Source organism: Muntiacus reevesi, chromosome 1 (genome assembly GCF_963930625.1).
Source record: "Muntiacus reevesi chromosome 1, mMunRee1.1, whole genome shotgun sequence".
NCBI classification, from domain to species: domain Eukaryota; kingdom Metazoa; phylum Chordata; class Mammalia; order Artiodactyla; family Cervidae; genus Muntiacus; species Muntiacus reevesi.
In genome coordinates, this window is record NC_089249.1 from 212,405,670 (window position 1) to 212,419,517 (window position 13,848).

A 13,848-nucleotide genomic window follows, 5' to 3' on the forward strand; every position below is an offset into this window, starting at 1 on the left:
AAATGTCCCACTCTCCTAACCCCTTATTTTCTGAAAGAGTTCGTAAATTTTTAGAATGCTAATCTTGCTTTCTCACAAATTGGAAGATAAATAGAAACTTATTTATCAACTTCTATGGTAAAGTATTATACTGCATACAAAGGCTATCAATTTAACAATATTATTATAAGAACTGGAAATTAGTTACCATCCAGAAGCACTACTAAACCGGATCCTTTATCCATGATATCAGCAACAACTGTTTCGCATCTTAATTTTCCTAAAATGTAAAGTAAAAATAATAAATGTATAATAAATAAATGAGACGGTTTTAAAAGCTATAAGTAATATATTATATGAACACATGAGAGAATTTAACACAACTTCCACTGGAAGTTCAACTAAAAAAAGGCATGGTTTAGAACAATTTTCAATATGATGCTGAGTCATAAACATGAAAAGCAATCATAATGCCTGAGTTAGCAAATTTGATATATTAGTAATTCTGATAAATTAGGTGGTAAAAGGTAACAATTTTCAATCATTCAATGAACATTTCTTAAGCAATAATCAACACCATTTACTCCATTCTTTATGGAACCTCTATTGGCTTCAATGAGACAATGTTTCCTTCTAACCACTTTGTTCTTTCAAGGACTCTTCTTTCCACCATTTAATTGGTGACCTTTTGATGAATTATCCTTGTTTGAGAGTGAACCCATAATCTTTTTCCAACCTGTTTCTCTCTTTTGTTCCCTACATGAATGAATGGTACTATCCACCCAACTGCCACGGCAGAAATTTCAGCATGATACCTGCCTCATAAATTAGTGTCTAAATATGTGAAAAGACTTCAGTAGGCAGACATCAAGAGAAGTCAGAAGATACAAAAAAGTTTTTTACTTCATCCTGAAGTCTACCAATAGCCATCTGGGCTTTTCAATAGGGAAGTGACAAATACACTTACATTTCAGAAATAATATTCTGGCTGTGGTGAGATGAACAGATCTAAGGGGAGCAAGAATGGAGGCAGAGAGAACACTTGGAAATTGAGAGATAATGGTGATTGAAATGAGGTAGACAGAAATAGGATCCTAAGTGCACTGAAGGGAGAAAATCAAAGATCTTGGTACCTGCCTGGGTATGAAAGATGATTTAAAAAAATAAAATAAAATAAAAAAATAAATTTAAAAAAATAAAATAATGTTGAGGTTAACTAGGTTGCTGTCACTTTCATCTCCTAAGCTGCTTCTGATTCTTCCACTTCTATCTCTCCACCACCACCTTTGCCTAAGCTACCATCATTTTATTTCAACTACCACAACAGACTTCTAACTAGTTACCTGCACATTCACTCTGACCAACTTTAACACATGCTCCATATTATGTCTGAAGCTATTTTTTCCCAGAGTCAACCTGATTATGCCAAATCCTTCTATTTTAAGTTCTAATGGTATCAAGTATGTTTCATCTGTAATGTTTATCACATATAGTTGTAATTATACATTTATTTGTATGCGTCTTTTTTTTAAATTATAGGCTGCCCTCCCCAACAACTAGGTTATATGCTCCAAAAGGACACAGTCCAGATTTGTTTCATTTTCTGTTTATTTGTAACCCTAACAGAAAGTCTTAGATGTTAGGAAGCAACTGATAAATAATTGTCAAATTGCAGATAACCCGATAATCAACTGCACATTTAAACAAATACCAAGCCTACTTCTTTTATATCCCTACAGTTTCTCCACTTATATCCCTACTGATGCCTACAATCCTTGTCAATCAACCACATTCTCTAACCTAGATTATTACAAAAGTCTCTTACAAAATCTCCTTCCCTCTATCTCATTCCCTTCTCAATCCAAGCATTACAAACAGGAGCCAGAGCTGATGCTTTCTAAAACCCACATTTGATCATATAATTCTCTCCTTACGGTCCTTCAGTAGTTATCTACTGTCTTTAAAATAAAAGCCAAACTTCCTCACATAACCACACACTGCACACTGCCTCAGATAAAAGGAACTGTGTAAAAACAGGCTGTAATACCAAACTGAAGACTCAAATTGAGATGGCAGAGTAGGAGGACACAGAATTCACCTGCCGCACAAACTCATCAAAAATACACCTCCACTGAAAATTAAGTGGAGACCAACAGAAAGACTCCTATACAACCAAGACTATAAAAAAGACCCACAGGTAATCAGGTAGGAAGTGAAGAAAAGCAATCAGGTAAGGGCCGGTGGGAGAGGACTCAAAGGAAAAGGGAGATGGTGTAGGGAGAGACCTTCCTGGGGGACTGAGCAATTTAAGCCACATATTGGGTGTCCAGCAAAGGGAGGACATGCTCCCATGGCTGGCTGGAAGGCCACCGGGACAAGAGGGTTATGGGAAGCCTAGACTCCAGGAGCGAGTGAATACTCACTTATTCCCAAGGCAGGGCAGAGAGGACATACTGAAACCACCTGGGTGGCTGACTGGTTTTCTACAAAAAAAAAATTCTCTGGTTCCCAGCCTGAGCCGAGGGAACACTCCATCACCACACATCGCATCACAGCTCCACAGTCTAGGCTGCCATGGATCAAGGAAAAGGCTCAGCTATAAGATGCTAAGGGGGTCCAAACCCTAAGCGGCATCAGAACAGGGAGGGGACAGACATTACTGGTGACTGCGCAGAGGGCCCAGATCTCTGATGGTGGCCAGGCCAACAAAGCCCATGCCCCAACCCTCACTGAAACACCCATACCAGCCACTCCTCTACTGAACCACTCCGGGGCAAGGGTGTCAGTGCTTGAAGCGGGAAGAGCACATACCTAAAGGGAACTGAACCAGCTCAGACCCAACCCTCAGGGCTTCTGCTCCAGCAATTAGACAGCTGCCCCTGCCCCTAGTTGGGGGGATCTGGGGGTGGGGGGAACAGCAACTAAGCTGAGAAGCCCCACCTAACATCTGACTCTACTCTTCCATCTCCAGCCCCACCCCCTACAAAGGTGATAGCTGTCAGCACACCCTGAGGAAAGACCTAAACTGTGCTCACATCAAATCCAGCTCTCCCATCAAAGCCACTGGGCACCTGCAGACTGCACAGGGGCACACCCACAAAATTGTTTCACCTGATTTCAATAGATAAAGAAATAGATAAGCAAAATGAAAATACAGAGGAGTCTGTTTCAATTGAAAGAGCAAGAGAAAATTCCTGAATAAAAACAACAAACGAAACAGAAATGAATAATTTGCCAGATAAAGAATTCAAAGCATTAATAATAAGAATGCTAACTGAATTAGGAAAAAGAATAGACAAATACAATGAGAGCTTTAAAAAGGAACTAGAAATTTTTTAAAAAGAACCAATCACAGCTGTTCTGTACTGAAGAATATAGACTAACTGAAAAGAAAAATGCACTAAAAGGAATTAACAGCACACCACCCTTATGGCAGAAAGTGAAGAAGAACTAAAGAGCCTCTTGATGAAAGTAAAAGAGAAGAGTGAAAAAGCTGGCTTAAAACTCAACATTTAGAAAACTAAGATCATGGCATCTGGTCCCATCACTTCATGGTAAATAAATGGGGAAACAATGGAAACAGTGACAGACTTTATTTTTTGGGGCTCCAAAATCACTCCAAATGGTGAGCATAGCCATGAAATTAAAAGATGCTTGCACCTTGGAAGAAAAGCTATGACAAACCTAGACAGCATACTAAAAAGCAGAGACATCACTCTGCCAACAGAAGGTCCATCTAGTCAAAGCTACGGTTTTTCCAGTAGTCATGTATGGATGTGAGAGTTGGACTACAAAGACAACTGAGTGCCAAAGAATTGATGCTTTTGAGCTGTGGTGTTGGAGAAGACTCTTGAAAGTCCCTTGGACTGCAAGGAGATCCAACCAGTCCATCCTAAAGGAAATCAGTCCTGAATATTCATTGGAAGGACTGATGCTGAAGCTGGACCTCCGATACTCTGGCCACCTGATGCAAAGAACTGACTCATCGGAAAAGAGTCTGATGCTGGGAAAGACTGAAGGCAGGAGGAGAAGGGGATGACAGAGGATGAGATGGTTGGATGGCATCACCGACTCAATAGACATGAGTCTGGGCAAGCTCTGAGAGTTGGTGATGGACAGGGAAGCCTGGCATGCTGCAGTCCCTGGAGTCGCAGAGTCAGACATGACTGAGCGACTGAAGGGAGCTGAACTCAGTGATACAGAAAAATACGTACGTGATCTAGAAGATAGAATACTGGAACTCACTCAATCAGAACAGTGAAAAGTAAAAAGCAGAGAACATTTTAAGGGATCTTTGGGTAATATCATGCACATCAACATTCCATTACAGGGGTCCCAGAAGAAAAACAGAGTAAAAATTTATTTGATGAAATTTGGCTGAAAACTTCCCAAGCCTAAAGAAGGAAACAGATGTCTAGGTACAGGAAGCACAGCAGATCTTAAAGAAGATAAATCCAAACAGACCCACACCAAGACATACCATAATTAAAATGGAAAAAGCTAAAGAAAGAATTCTAAAGATAGCAAAAAGAAAAAGAGAGGGTCATATACAAAAGAATCTCCACAAGGCTATCAGCTGATTTTTCTGCAGAAACTCTGCAGGCCAGAAGGGAGTGGCATAATGTATTTACAGTGCCAGAAGGGAAACCTACAACCTAGGCTACTCTTCCCAGCAAGATTATCCTTCAGAATTGAAAGAGATATAAAGAACTTTTTGGATAAGCAAAAATTAAGTGTTCATCAATACTAACCAACCCTAAAATAAATGTTAAAGGGTCTTCTCTAAATAGAAAAAGAAAGGATATAATAAGAATTAAGTTTAGAAAAGGAAAAATCCCAATAGAAAGGCAAATATATAGGAAAGACAGAGGTTCAAATACTTAAATAAGCTAGTACAAAGATTAAAAAACAAAAACTAGTAAAATCAAGTATGACAACAATAAGTAAAGAGATAAACATGAAGATGGAAACTATGATATCAAAAACACAAAGTGTGGGGGAAGGGAGCAAAAAATATAGCTCTTTTAGAATGTGTCTGAACTTAAAGGGCTACCTGGCTTAAAACAAATATAGTCATAGATCAACGTATATGAATTCCATGGTAACTGCAAATCAAAAACCTACCACAGATACCCAAAAACAAAAGAGAAAGGAACACAAGCAAAAGAAAAGCACAAAACCACAAAGGAAGAAACTAAAAGAAAAAAAAAACAGGGACGACTACAAGAACAACCAGAAACAAGTAACACCAACACTGAAATAGAACTATTCAGCCTTAAGCAATCAGAATCTTATGTTTAATAAAATAAAGTTGTTTAGTCGCTAAGTCACGTTCGACTCTTTGCGACCCCGTGGACTATAGCCCACCAGGCTCCTCTGTCGGTGGGATTCCACAGGCAAGAATACTGGAGTGGGTTGCCATTTCCTTCTCCAAAATAAAATACAAAGATTTAGAAAAAAATTAAAGTACAATTCTAGCTACAGGCTAACCTCTACATTACATAATATGACAGACTTTTTTTGTGTTTTACCACCTTATACGGTCAGCATATAAATATTCTGACATCAGAGTAGCAACACAAAACAAATACATCAAATTAAAGTGAAAAACTGGGAGGCTCTACTGAACAAGTAAGATATTACTGAGAAAAATAAACTGATTAAGACAGACGTGATTTTACTTACTCTAAAAGAAAATAGGAAAAAGTTAATTACAAGACATCCTGTATCTTTTAACATTCTTTGCTTTATGAAAATCAGTACCAACACAAATACCTGAGAAAAGAATGAAGAATCACATCCATGGGACTGACTATACACAATCACTAAGTTTAAGATATACACAGAAAATGCTCCTTTCAGTTGTTGATCAGATTTTAAGTAGTTTCCTGAAGTAATTTATTAAATAAAACTATTCGAATAGGATGATATTTAAGTAACCAAAATAAGAACTAGTTAACATCGATATGGGAATTCCTGGTGGCTCAGCAGGAGAGAATCCACCTGCTAATGCAGGAGACGGAGGTCCAATCCCTGGGTCAGGAAGATCCCCGGGAGAAGGAAATGGCAACCCACTCCAGTATTCTTGCCTGGGAAATCCCATGGACAGAGGAGACTAGCGAGCTAAAGGCCTTGTGGTTGCAAAGAATTAGACATATTACAGTGACTAAACAAAAAACATCAATATACACTAATGGCTGACATGCACACAAATAACTTACAATAGAATTTATTTAGTCACTTCTCTGCCAGTTTAACACATTGACACAGTTTGGAAGGTTAGTCAGAACATAAAATTATGGTATGATCAAGAACTCACCTGCTCTGGGAATTGGTTTATATAACTCCAAGTACTGCTCCCCATGAAGAATCTACATCAAGGTAAGCAAAATTTTGTCAGTAGACTTCCTTTCTCCATAGGCTCTTCTGTGAATACTGCTAATCCTAAGTGGCATTTCACTGCCCACTTGTTCACATGACTACTTCCCCCAAACTATCTATCTCAGTTTGCCTCTTATTCCTTAACTATATTATTCAGAAATCATCAGTCCCCCAATTTAAAGACTATTGACTTTCTGGAACAGAGAAGACACACTGTCTTCTTTCTTGACATTCTTAATCCTTGCTGAATGATAATCATGTATTATTTGCCATGAAGACACTAAACTCAGTATATTCTCAGGGCTTATCACCATGCTTGGAATATACTGGGTATCCACTATATATCTACTGAATAAAAACAAACAAACTAGTCAGTACTAGTAATTTCAGGTGATACCTGGCAAATACAAATGACTCAACCAAAACACAAAGATAAACATTAAAGCCATGGTTACAGTAAAAGCACTATCAATGCCAACATTTCCTTAGTGTTGTATCTCACAAATTACCTACAAAGAGTAAATCTAAAGACCTTGTGTAATTTCACAGCCACATTAACCTCAATTTATCAAAGTAAGAATATAAGAATATAATACAGGAAAACAAGTGAACAACAATTAAAAAAAAAAAAACCTGACCACATATCCGAACAACCACACTCCACTGCTATGGGACAGTTTAATTCCCAGTCTTCCTCAGAACCCAGAAAGGAAACAGAATGCGGAGGAGGATAGTGATGAGAGGACAAATGAAGGATGGCCTCAATATCATGTCTGGAAACTCAAGGTTGGGAAGACTGGGATTCAAATTCCAAGGTGGCTATCATTTCCAGTCACAGATTTTGAATACCATTCATGATGCCCAATTCCTTTCAACTCCAAGGAAGAATTCTGAAATATCAGCTTTAATTGTTTACAAGGACATTATCCAAACAGGAAAACTGTATGCAACAAATGCCATGGGAGAATGACTGAAACAACAAACTTCTTGGCATCTATTTCTTGCCTCCCTCCCAACTTCATCAAATAATAAAATAAGTGTAGATTCTCATGGACTCAGAGAAGCAATGAACTAATGATTCTCTAGTAAATGGGTTCTCCAATCAATCAAAATCACAGAAATCAGTTTAAGGGTTTACAATTCAACAGTTATCAACTGGGTCTATGACCTGAACCTTACTTCAAGAAATAAAACATATCCTACCTCAGAAACCTTCTCACAATTGTTTGCTCCTTCCTTCTTGAAACACCTTATTCACTCTGCTTCTCAAATACCACATTCTCCTGACATTCCTCATACCTCACCCAGTCTCTTTCTTCCCAGTCTCTCTTTCCTTCCCAGTCTCATTCCTCCCATTCCTTCCTTTTCATTCATTCCTTCCATCTCATTCCTTCCCAGTCTCTCTTATCTTCTCCTCATCTTGTAAACCTCAATTCACCACAGAATTCCCAAATTCAGGATTTTCTCTACCTATATTCATACACTGGTGATTTCATATAGTTTCACGCCTTTAAATCTCACTTAAATGCTAAGAATCCCAGGAGGACCATCCCCCAACCTCTAAACTCATATATTCAACTGCCCACTTTGTATCGCCACCAAAATCAACTCCTAATCATCCCCACCTTAAAGTAACTGCACACATCTATTTTATTATACATAGTAATACGTCATATGTAACTACTGTTCATGTTAAATATATTGTGTATAATTAATTATAAATCATACATAGATATATACGCATATACATCATCCCAGTTAACCAGACCAAAAACCTTCATCCTTGACTCCTCTTTTTTTTCATGTACATCAAGCCTTGTGCTAGAATTACTATAATAGACTCCAAACTGGTTTCCCTGCTTCCATGCTTGGCCCCCATATAATCCATTCTCTATAGAGAAGCAAAAATGAGACTGTGAGTGAACATAGCCGGATCATATCACTCCTCTGTTCAAAGCACTACAAATGGCCTCTCATATTAATCAGAGTGAGCTGAAATTCTCAAGTGACTACAAGGCCCTCTTCTCCTATCACTGCCCCCTTGCTCATTTATAGCTAGCTGTATTGGCCTCCCTGCTGTTCTAAAAATAAGCTAAGTATGCACCTGCCTTGGGCCTTTTTCACCTGTTCTCTCTGTTTCACATACTCTTTCCTCTTGCTCCTTCATCACTATGATCAGGTAACGATTATCATACGGAACTTACATATAAGGAAACTGAAGCTTAGAGAAGCTATTTACTCTTGGTCAAATAGCAACTAATGACACAGAGAGAATTAATAACATTATGCCAAGGTTGCAGGACTGTACATAATTGTTGTTTTCTTCTTTTTGCTTGCCTTTTCAGCTGCCTACCCTTCTGTTCTTAAAAAGAAAAATCAAAAGACATGTTAAATCTTTATTCCTGAATCAACCAGTACATACTGCTGCGTACACTACACACACACTAATGTGACATTTACCAATCATATTTAAAAACAGAAAAACAAAGATTTCTTATTATGCATACCTTTGCCAAGTTGATTGAAAGCCCAGGAATCTCTGCTAATCCTCCACCCAATACAGATTTCTGAGCAAGAATAACTCCGAAGGTTGGCAAACAGGAGAAATCAGAACTCCCTTCATAAATAAACTTCATATCTTTTGGCTCCTTGACTGATGCTCCCACTCCAAGGGCATACATAATAGTGTCCAGTTCCGCATAAGAAGCATAAGATGGAGGAAGTTTATGCCCAATAGCTCCAGCCTGTGGACCAATTGTAGAAAATTATTTTTTCACTGATATTCTTATCAAATCTTTAAATTGTTAACTTTTCAAAACTATTAACTGTGACATATTTAGTTTCATAAATAGAATGGTATTTTAGTGAATTTGAATGGAATATGTTTCATTACATTTGGTTTTTAAGTAAAGACAATTAAAAACATGTGGAAAAAGACTTCATTTACAAATAAGTACTTTTTTATTGCCTGCTTCTTGCTAACAGATAGGATATCTCATTTTCAACCTTCCTGTCTCTGACGAAGGAAAACTCTATTAATTCAGTGATTGTTAGCTACTCAAAATTATAAAAAAATAACAAATTTATTATAAATAGGAATAGTGAATGGCTCTGTAAGCTCTATTATATAAAAGTCAGTATAAACAGATGAGCAAAACGCTGTTTAGTGCTTATTATAAATTAGACTCCCTCATAATAGTTTGAGTTAAAATTAGATTTTTACCTTAAGTTGTTACCCAGAACTGTTCTTTATCTAACTGGATATTATATTTTTCTACTTAGTGATGACCTGCCTAGCTAATTTGTGAAGCATATCAGGTTATAAAAGAATGATGTCCAATTTTTGATCACTTTCATTTTAAGCAGGAGTCAACAAACAACAACCGAGACTTAAGAATGATTTTTTACATCTTCTAAGAGTGGTCTAACAAAAGAAAAATAAGATTATGTGTCAGAAGCAGTGCGTGGTCCATCTAGCCTAAAATATTTTCTATCTTGCCCTTAACCAAAAAGTGGGCCAACAGAGTAAAATCACATTTATAAACTGATCATATTCTCAGGGTTAAAATTAGATTGTTTATCACTATGCCTGCCGTGAGTCACAAAACACCACAACTGAATGTGTCAAATGATTTATTTCTTATTTATGCACTACAATTAAAAAAAAGAAAAGGAGACACACCAGAGATAGTTAATCAGCAAACTTCACAAGAGCTATAACCAGACTTCTATTAGACTTTCTGACACAGTGGGAGACTTTTTACTTGCAGCCATGTTGACATATTTCCAAAATACAATCTGTCAATGCTTTCTCTTAAAAGACATGACTCACTAAACTAAATATCCTTTTCTAAAAAGTTAGAAAGTGACGAAAGTATGCTTATCAAAATGCTCCAAAAAACAAAAGACACACTGAAGAAGAGTAAGTAAAAGTTACATTTCATATTTTAACCTTAATTCCATTCAAATTTTATACATATTTAGTACATGTTTTATAAAGTTTTACGGTTACGGTCATTTATCTTTCCTATTGAACAATAAATTAATAGCTTGGAAAACCACTTTTTGCATGAAAGAAAAGAGAAAGAAAAAAAGGAAAGAAAAGAAGAAATCTTTAGAGAAGGCAGAGGTTTAGGTTTTCTCCTCCACTTACAAATCCAGACGGGGCTGCTGATGCTGCATGACTGGTCTGATTTGCTGAAACTCCTTCACCTGAATTTATTTTATTTAGAGCTTCAACTATACTGCCAATGGACTCTAAAAAAAAAAAAAAGGATAATAAATAATAATAATAATGCTTTTTATCCATCAATGGATGAATGGATAAAGATGTGGTACACATATGTAATAGAATATTACTCAGCCATAGAAAGAACTGAAATAATGTTAAACAAAGACATGGGTGGACCCAGAGATTGTCATACTGAGTGAAGTAAGTCAGAAAGAGAAAGACAAATAACTGTGATATCACTTATATATAGAATCTAAAAAAATGGTACAAATGAACTTATTTATAAAACAGAGTTAGAGGTGTAGCAAACAAGCTGATGTGACCAAGGGAGAAGAGGAGAGGGGAAGGAATAAACTGGGAAACTGTAATTGAAATATATACACGGCTACACAGAAAACACGTATCTAATAAGTACCTACTGTTAGCACAGGGAATTCTTCGCAGTACTCCATAATGACTAAATGGGAGATGAACCCAAAAAAGAGTGGATACATGTATATGTATAACTGATTCACTTTGCTGTACACTAACACAACATTGTAAATCAACTATACTCCAACAAAAGTTAATTTTTAAAAAATCACTCCAAGGTCAATGAACCTAGAGCCTGTTACACAGAGTGAGGTAAGTCAGAAAGAGAAAAGTAAACATCGTATGTGTTGTGCTAAGTCACTTCAGTCATGTCTGACTCTTTTCGACCCTATGAACTGGACCCCACCAGGCTTCTCTGTCCATGGGATTCTCCAAGCAAGAGTATCGAAGAGGTTTGCCATGGCCTCCTCCAGGGGATCTTCCCAACTCAGGGATCAAACCCACGTCTCTTACATCTCCTGCACTGGCAGACAGGTTCTTTACCACTACCCCCTGGGAAGCCCAAATATCATATATGAATGCATATATATGGAATCTAGGAAAACAGTACTGATGAACCTATTTGCAGGACAGGAATGGAGACGTCGACATAGAGAATGGACCTGTGGACACAACAGGGGAAGGCCAGGGGACGAAACGAGAGAGAAGCATCGACATATATATGCTAGCCAAGTGTGAAACAGACAGTTAGTGGGAAGATGCTAATAGCACAAGGAACTCAGCTCGCTTCTCGGTGATGACAGGGAGGGAAGGGGTCCAGGGAGAGGGAAGGTGCAAGAGAGGCTCCAGAGGGAGGGGATATATGTATACTTAGAGCTGATTCACGTTGTTGTATAGCAGAAACAAATACATTATAAAGCAACTGTCCTCCAATTAAAAATAAATTTAAAAATACCACTCCCTCTAACGTATGGGAAAAACATTTGCACATATGAAACATCTAGCCAATTATTGCACACTGCCATTTAAATAGTGGCATACCGGAAAAAAAAATAGTGACATACATGACAAACTTCCAGATTTTTCTTATATAGAACTATATTTCATTTATACTGAAAAAGATTTTCAGTCATGAAATTCAAGTCCCTCAACTGCAGGATAACTAAAGATGCACAAACTGAATTTTCTCTTTAGGATTACTGGAATTTAAATAAGACAGGGTGCTTTGGTAAACCTATTACATAAAGATCACAAAAGCATCTTTCAAGAGTCATTAAGAGCTAATGTTCCGCTGGTAAAATCCAAATAAATGTAAGCTATTTCCACATACACACACACAAAATGCTTTTGTTACAGATGTGACTGAGAAAAACTACAATGCTTTAGATAATCACGCCTGTAATATCCAGCAAACCTACTACAGAAACTTCACTTGTGTTCATGAACTGACTATATGATATCAGGCTGCTATTACAGGAAAAAACTGTGGAAGACTGAGCAGACGAAAGATAACTGGGTGTGTCCATAGACTCTTCAGGTTAAGATTCTAAGCAGGCTCGGAGTTTTGCAAAGTCTCTGAGCAATGTTACAATTCTGTAAAGTGGGGCCCTTGTCCGCAGACGTACAATTCCAAGCTGGTGGAGGGAAAGCTAATTTCCCTTCTTTCCCCACCATCACCAACCCCCTCCAGGATGCAACAAAGTCAAGATTACCCCCAGGCCTCTATACAGGTAGCCTCAGAAAATATTACTGAAAATTCTTCCACAGAAAACCACCCATTATGACCAATGACTCCAGAGAGTTCAGAAGCTGCTATTCTGAGATCTAATAAGGTTAATAAAAGAGACTCATGGAGCATCATGAGTAACATGTGCCCTAAGATTCCAAAAGCTCTTGGACCTTCCTAACAAACCTTAGATATATGGGCCTCCTCCTAAACTCAGACAAAAATGGTACCTAGACTACAGAATGTGAGATGACCAGGGGTTTCTGCCATTCCTGAGGAAGCTAGTGGAGAGGTTTCTTGCCTACTAATGCTTCTCTTACCACCCCATTTGGGTTGCTGCCTAGATAGGAGGCCATTTAACTGAAAGTATCAGGGCTTCCCCTGGTGGCACAGTGGTAAAGAACCCGCCTGCCAAGGCAGGAGATGCAGGTAAGATCCCTGAGTCAGGAAATGGAGAAGGAAATGGCAACGCACTTCAGTGTTCTTGCCTGGGAAATCCCATGGACAGAGGAGCCTCTCCTGGAGCCGGATACAACTCCGCGACTAAACAACAGCAACAACCTTGGTACAGACTGACAGTACTGAACTCACAGACAGACCATCCGAATTAACTCTTGGCTCAAACACTGAGAAAGTGTGGCCCACTTATTCAACTTTTCTGAAATTCAGCTCCATCATCTGTAAAATGAAGACACTGATATGGGTGCTTGGAAAGTCTCGATTTTACAAACAATGTAAGGTTTTTTTCCCTAACTGTATACTTCAAATACTAGGGGTATCTTTTCATTTATAAATATATAATTCATTAGTTACCTTTTTCTTTATATTAGTCTGATATTTTTTAAAATTAATTTATCTATTTTAATTGGAGGCTAATTACTGTACAATATTGTGGTGACTTTTGCCATACATTGACATGAATCAGCCACAGGTGTACATGTCCCCCCCATCCTGAACCTCCCTCCTACCTCCCCCCATCCCATCCCTCTGGGTTGTCCCAGTGCACCGGCTTTGAGTGCCCTGTTTCATGCATCAAACTTGGACTGGTCATCTATTTCACATATGGTAAAATACATATTTCAATACTATTCTCTCAAATCAACCCACCCTCGCCTTCTCCCACAGAGCTCAAAAGTCTGTTCTTTATATCTATGTCTCTTTTGTTGTCTCGCATATAGAGTTGTCATTACCATCTTTCTAAATTCCATATATATGTGCT

The 13,848-nt window shown here is 37.9% G+C and overlaps 1 protein-coding gene across 1 annotated transcript in view; it reads right to left on the reverse strand.

Annotated features, from left to right (window-relative positions):
* The window catches only part of HSD17B4 (hydroxysteroid 17-beta dehydrogenase 4), a 104,912-nt gene that overhangs the window by 37,481 nt on the left and 53,583 nt on the right, over positions 1-13,848 (reverse strand). The window contains exons 12-15 of the mRNA XM_065918219.1: positions 10,514-10,617; positions 8,868-9,104; positions 6,299-6,350; positions 188-259 (exon numbers count right to left, since the gene is read on the reverse strand). Coding sequence (XP_065774291.1) covers positions 188-259; positions 6,299-6,350; positions 8,868-9,104; positions 10,514-10,617 — 465 coding nt within the window. The remainder of the gene's footprint in view (positions 1-187; positions 260-6,298; positions 6,351-8,867; positions 9,105-10,513; positions 10,618-13,848) is intronic.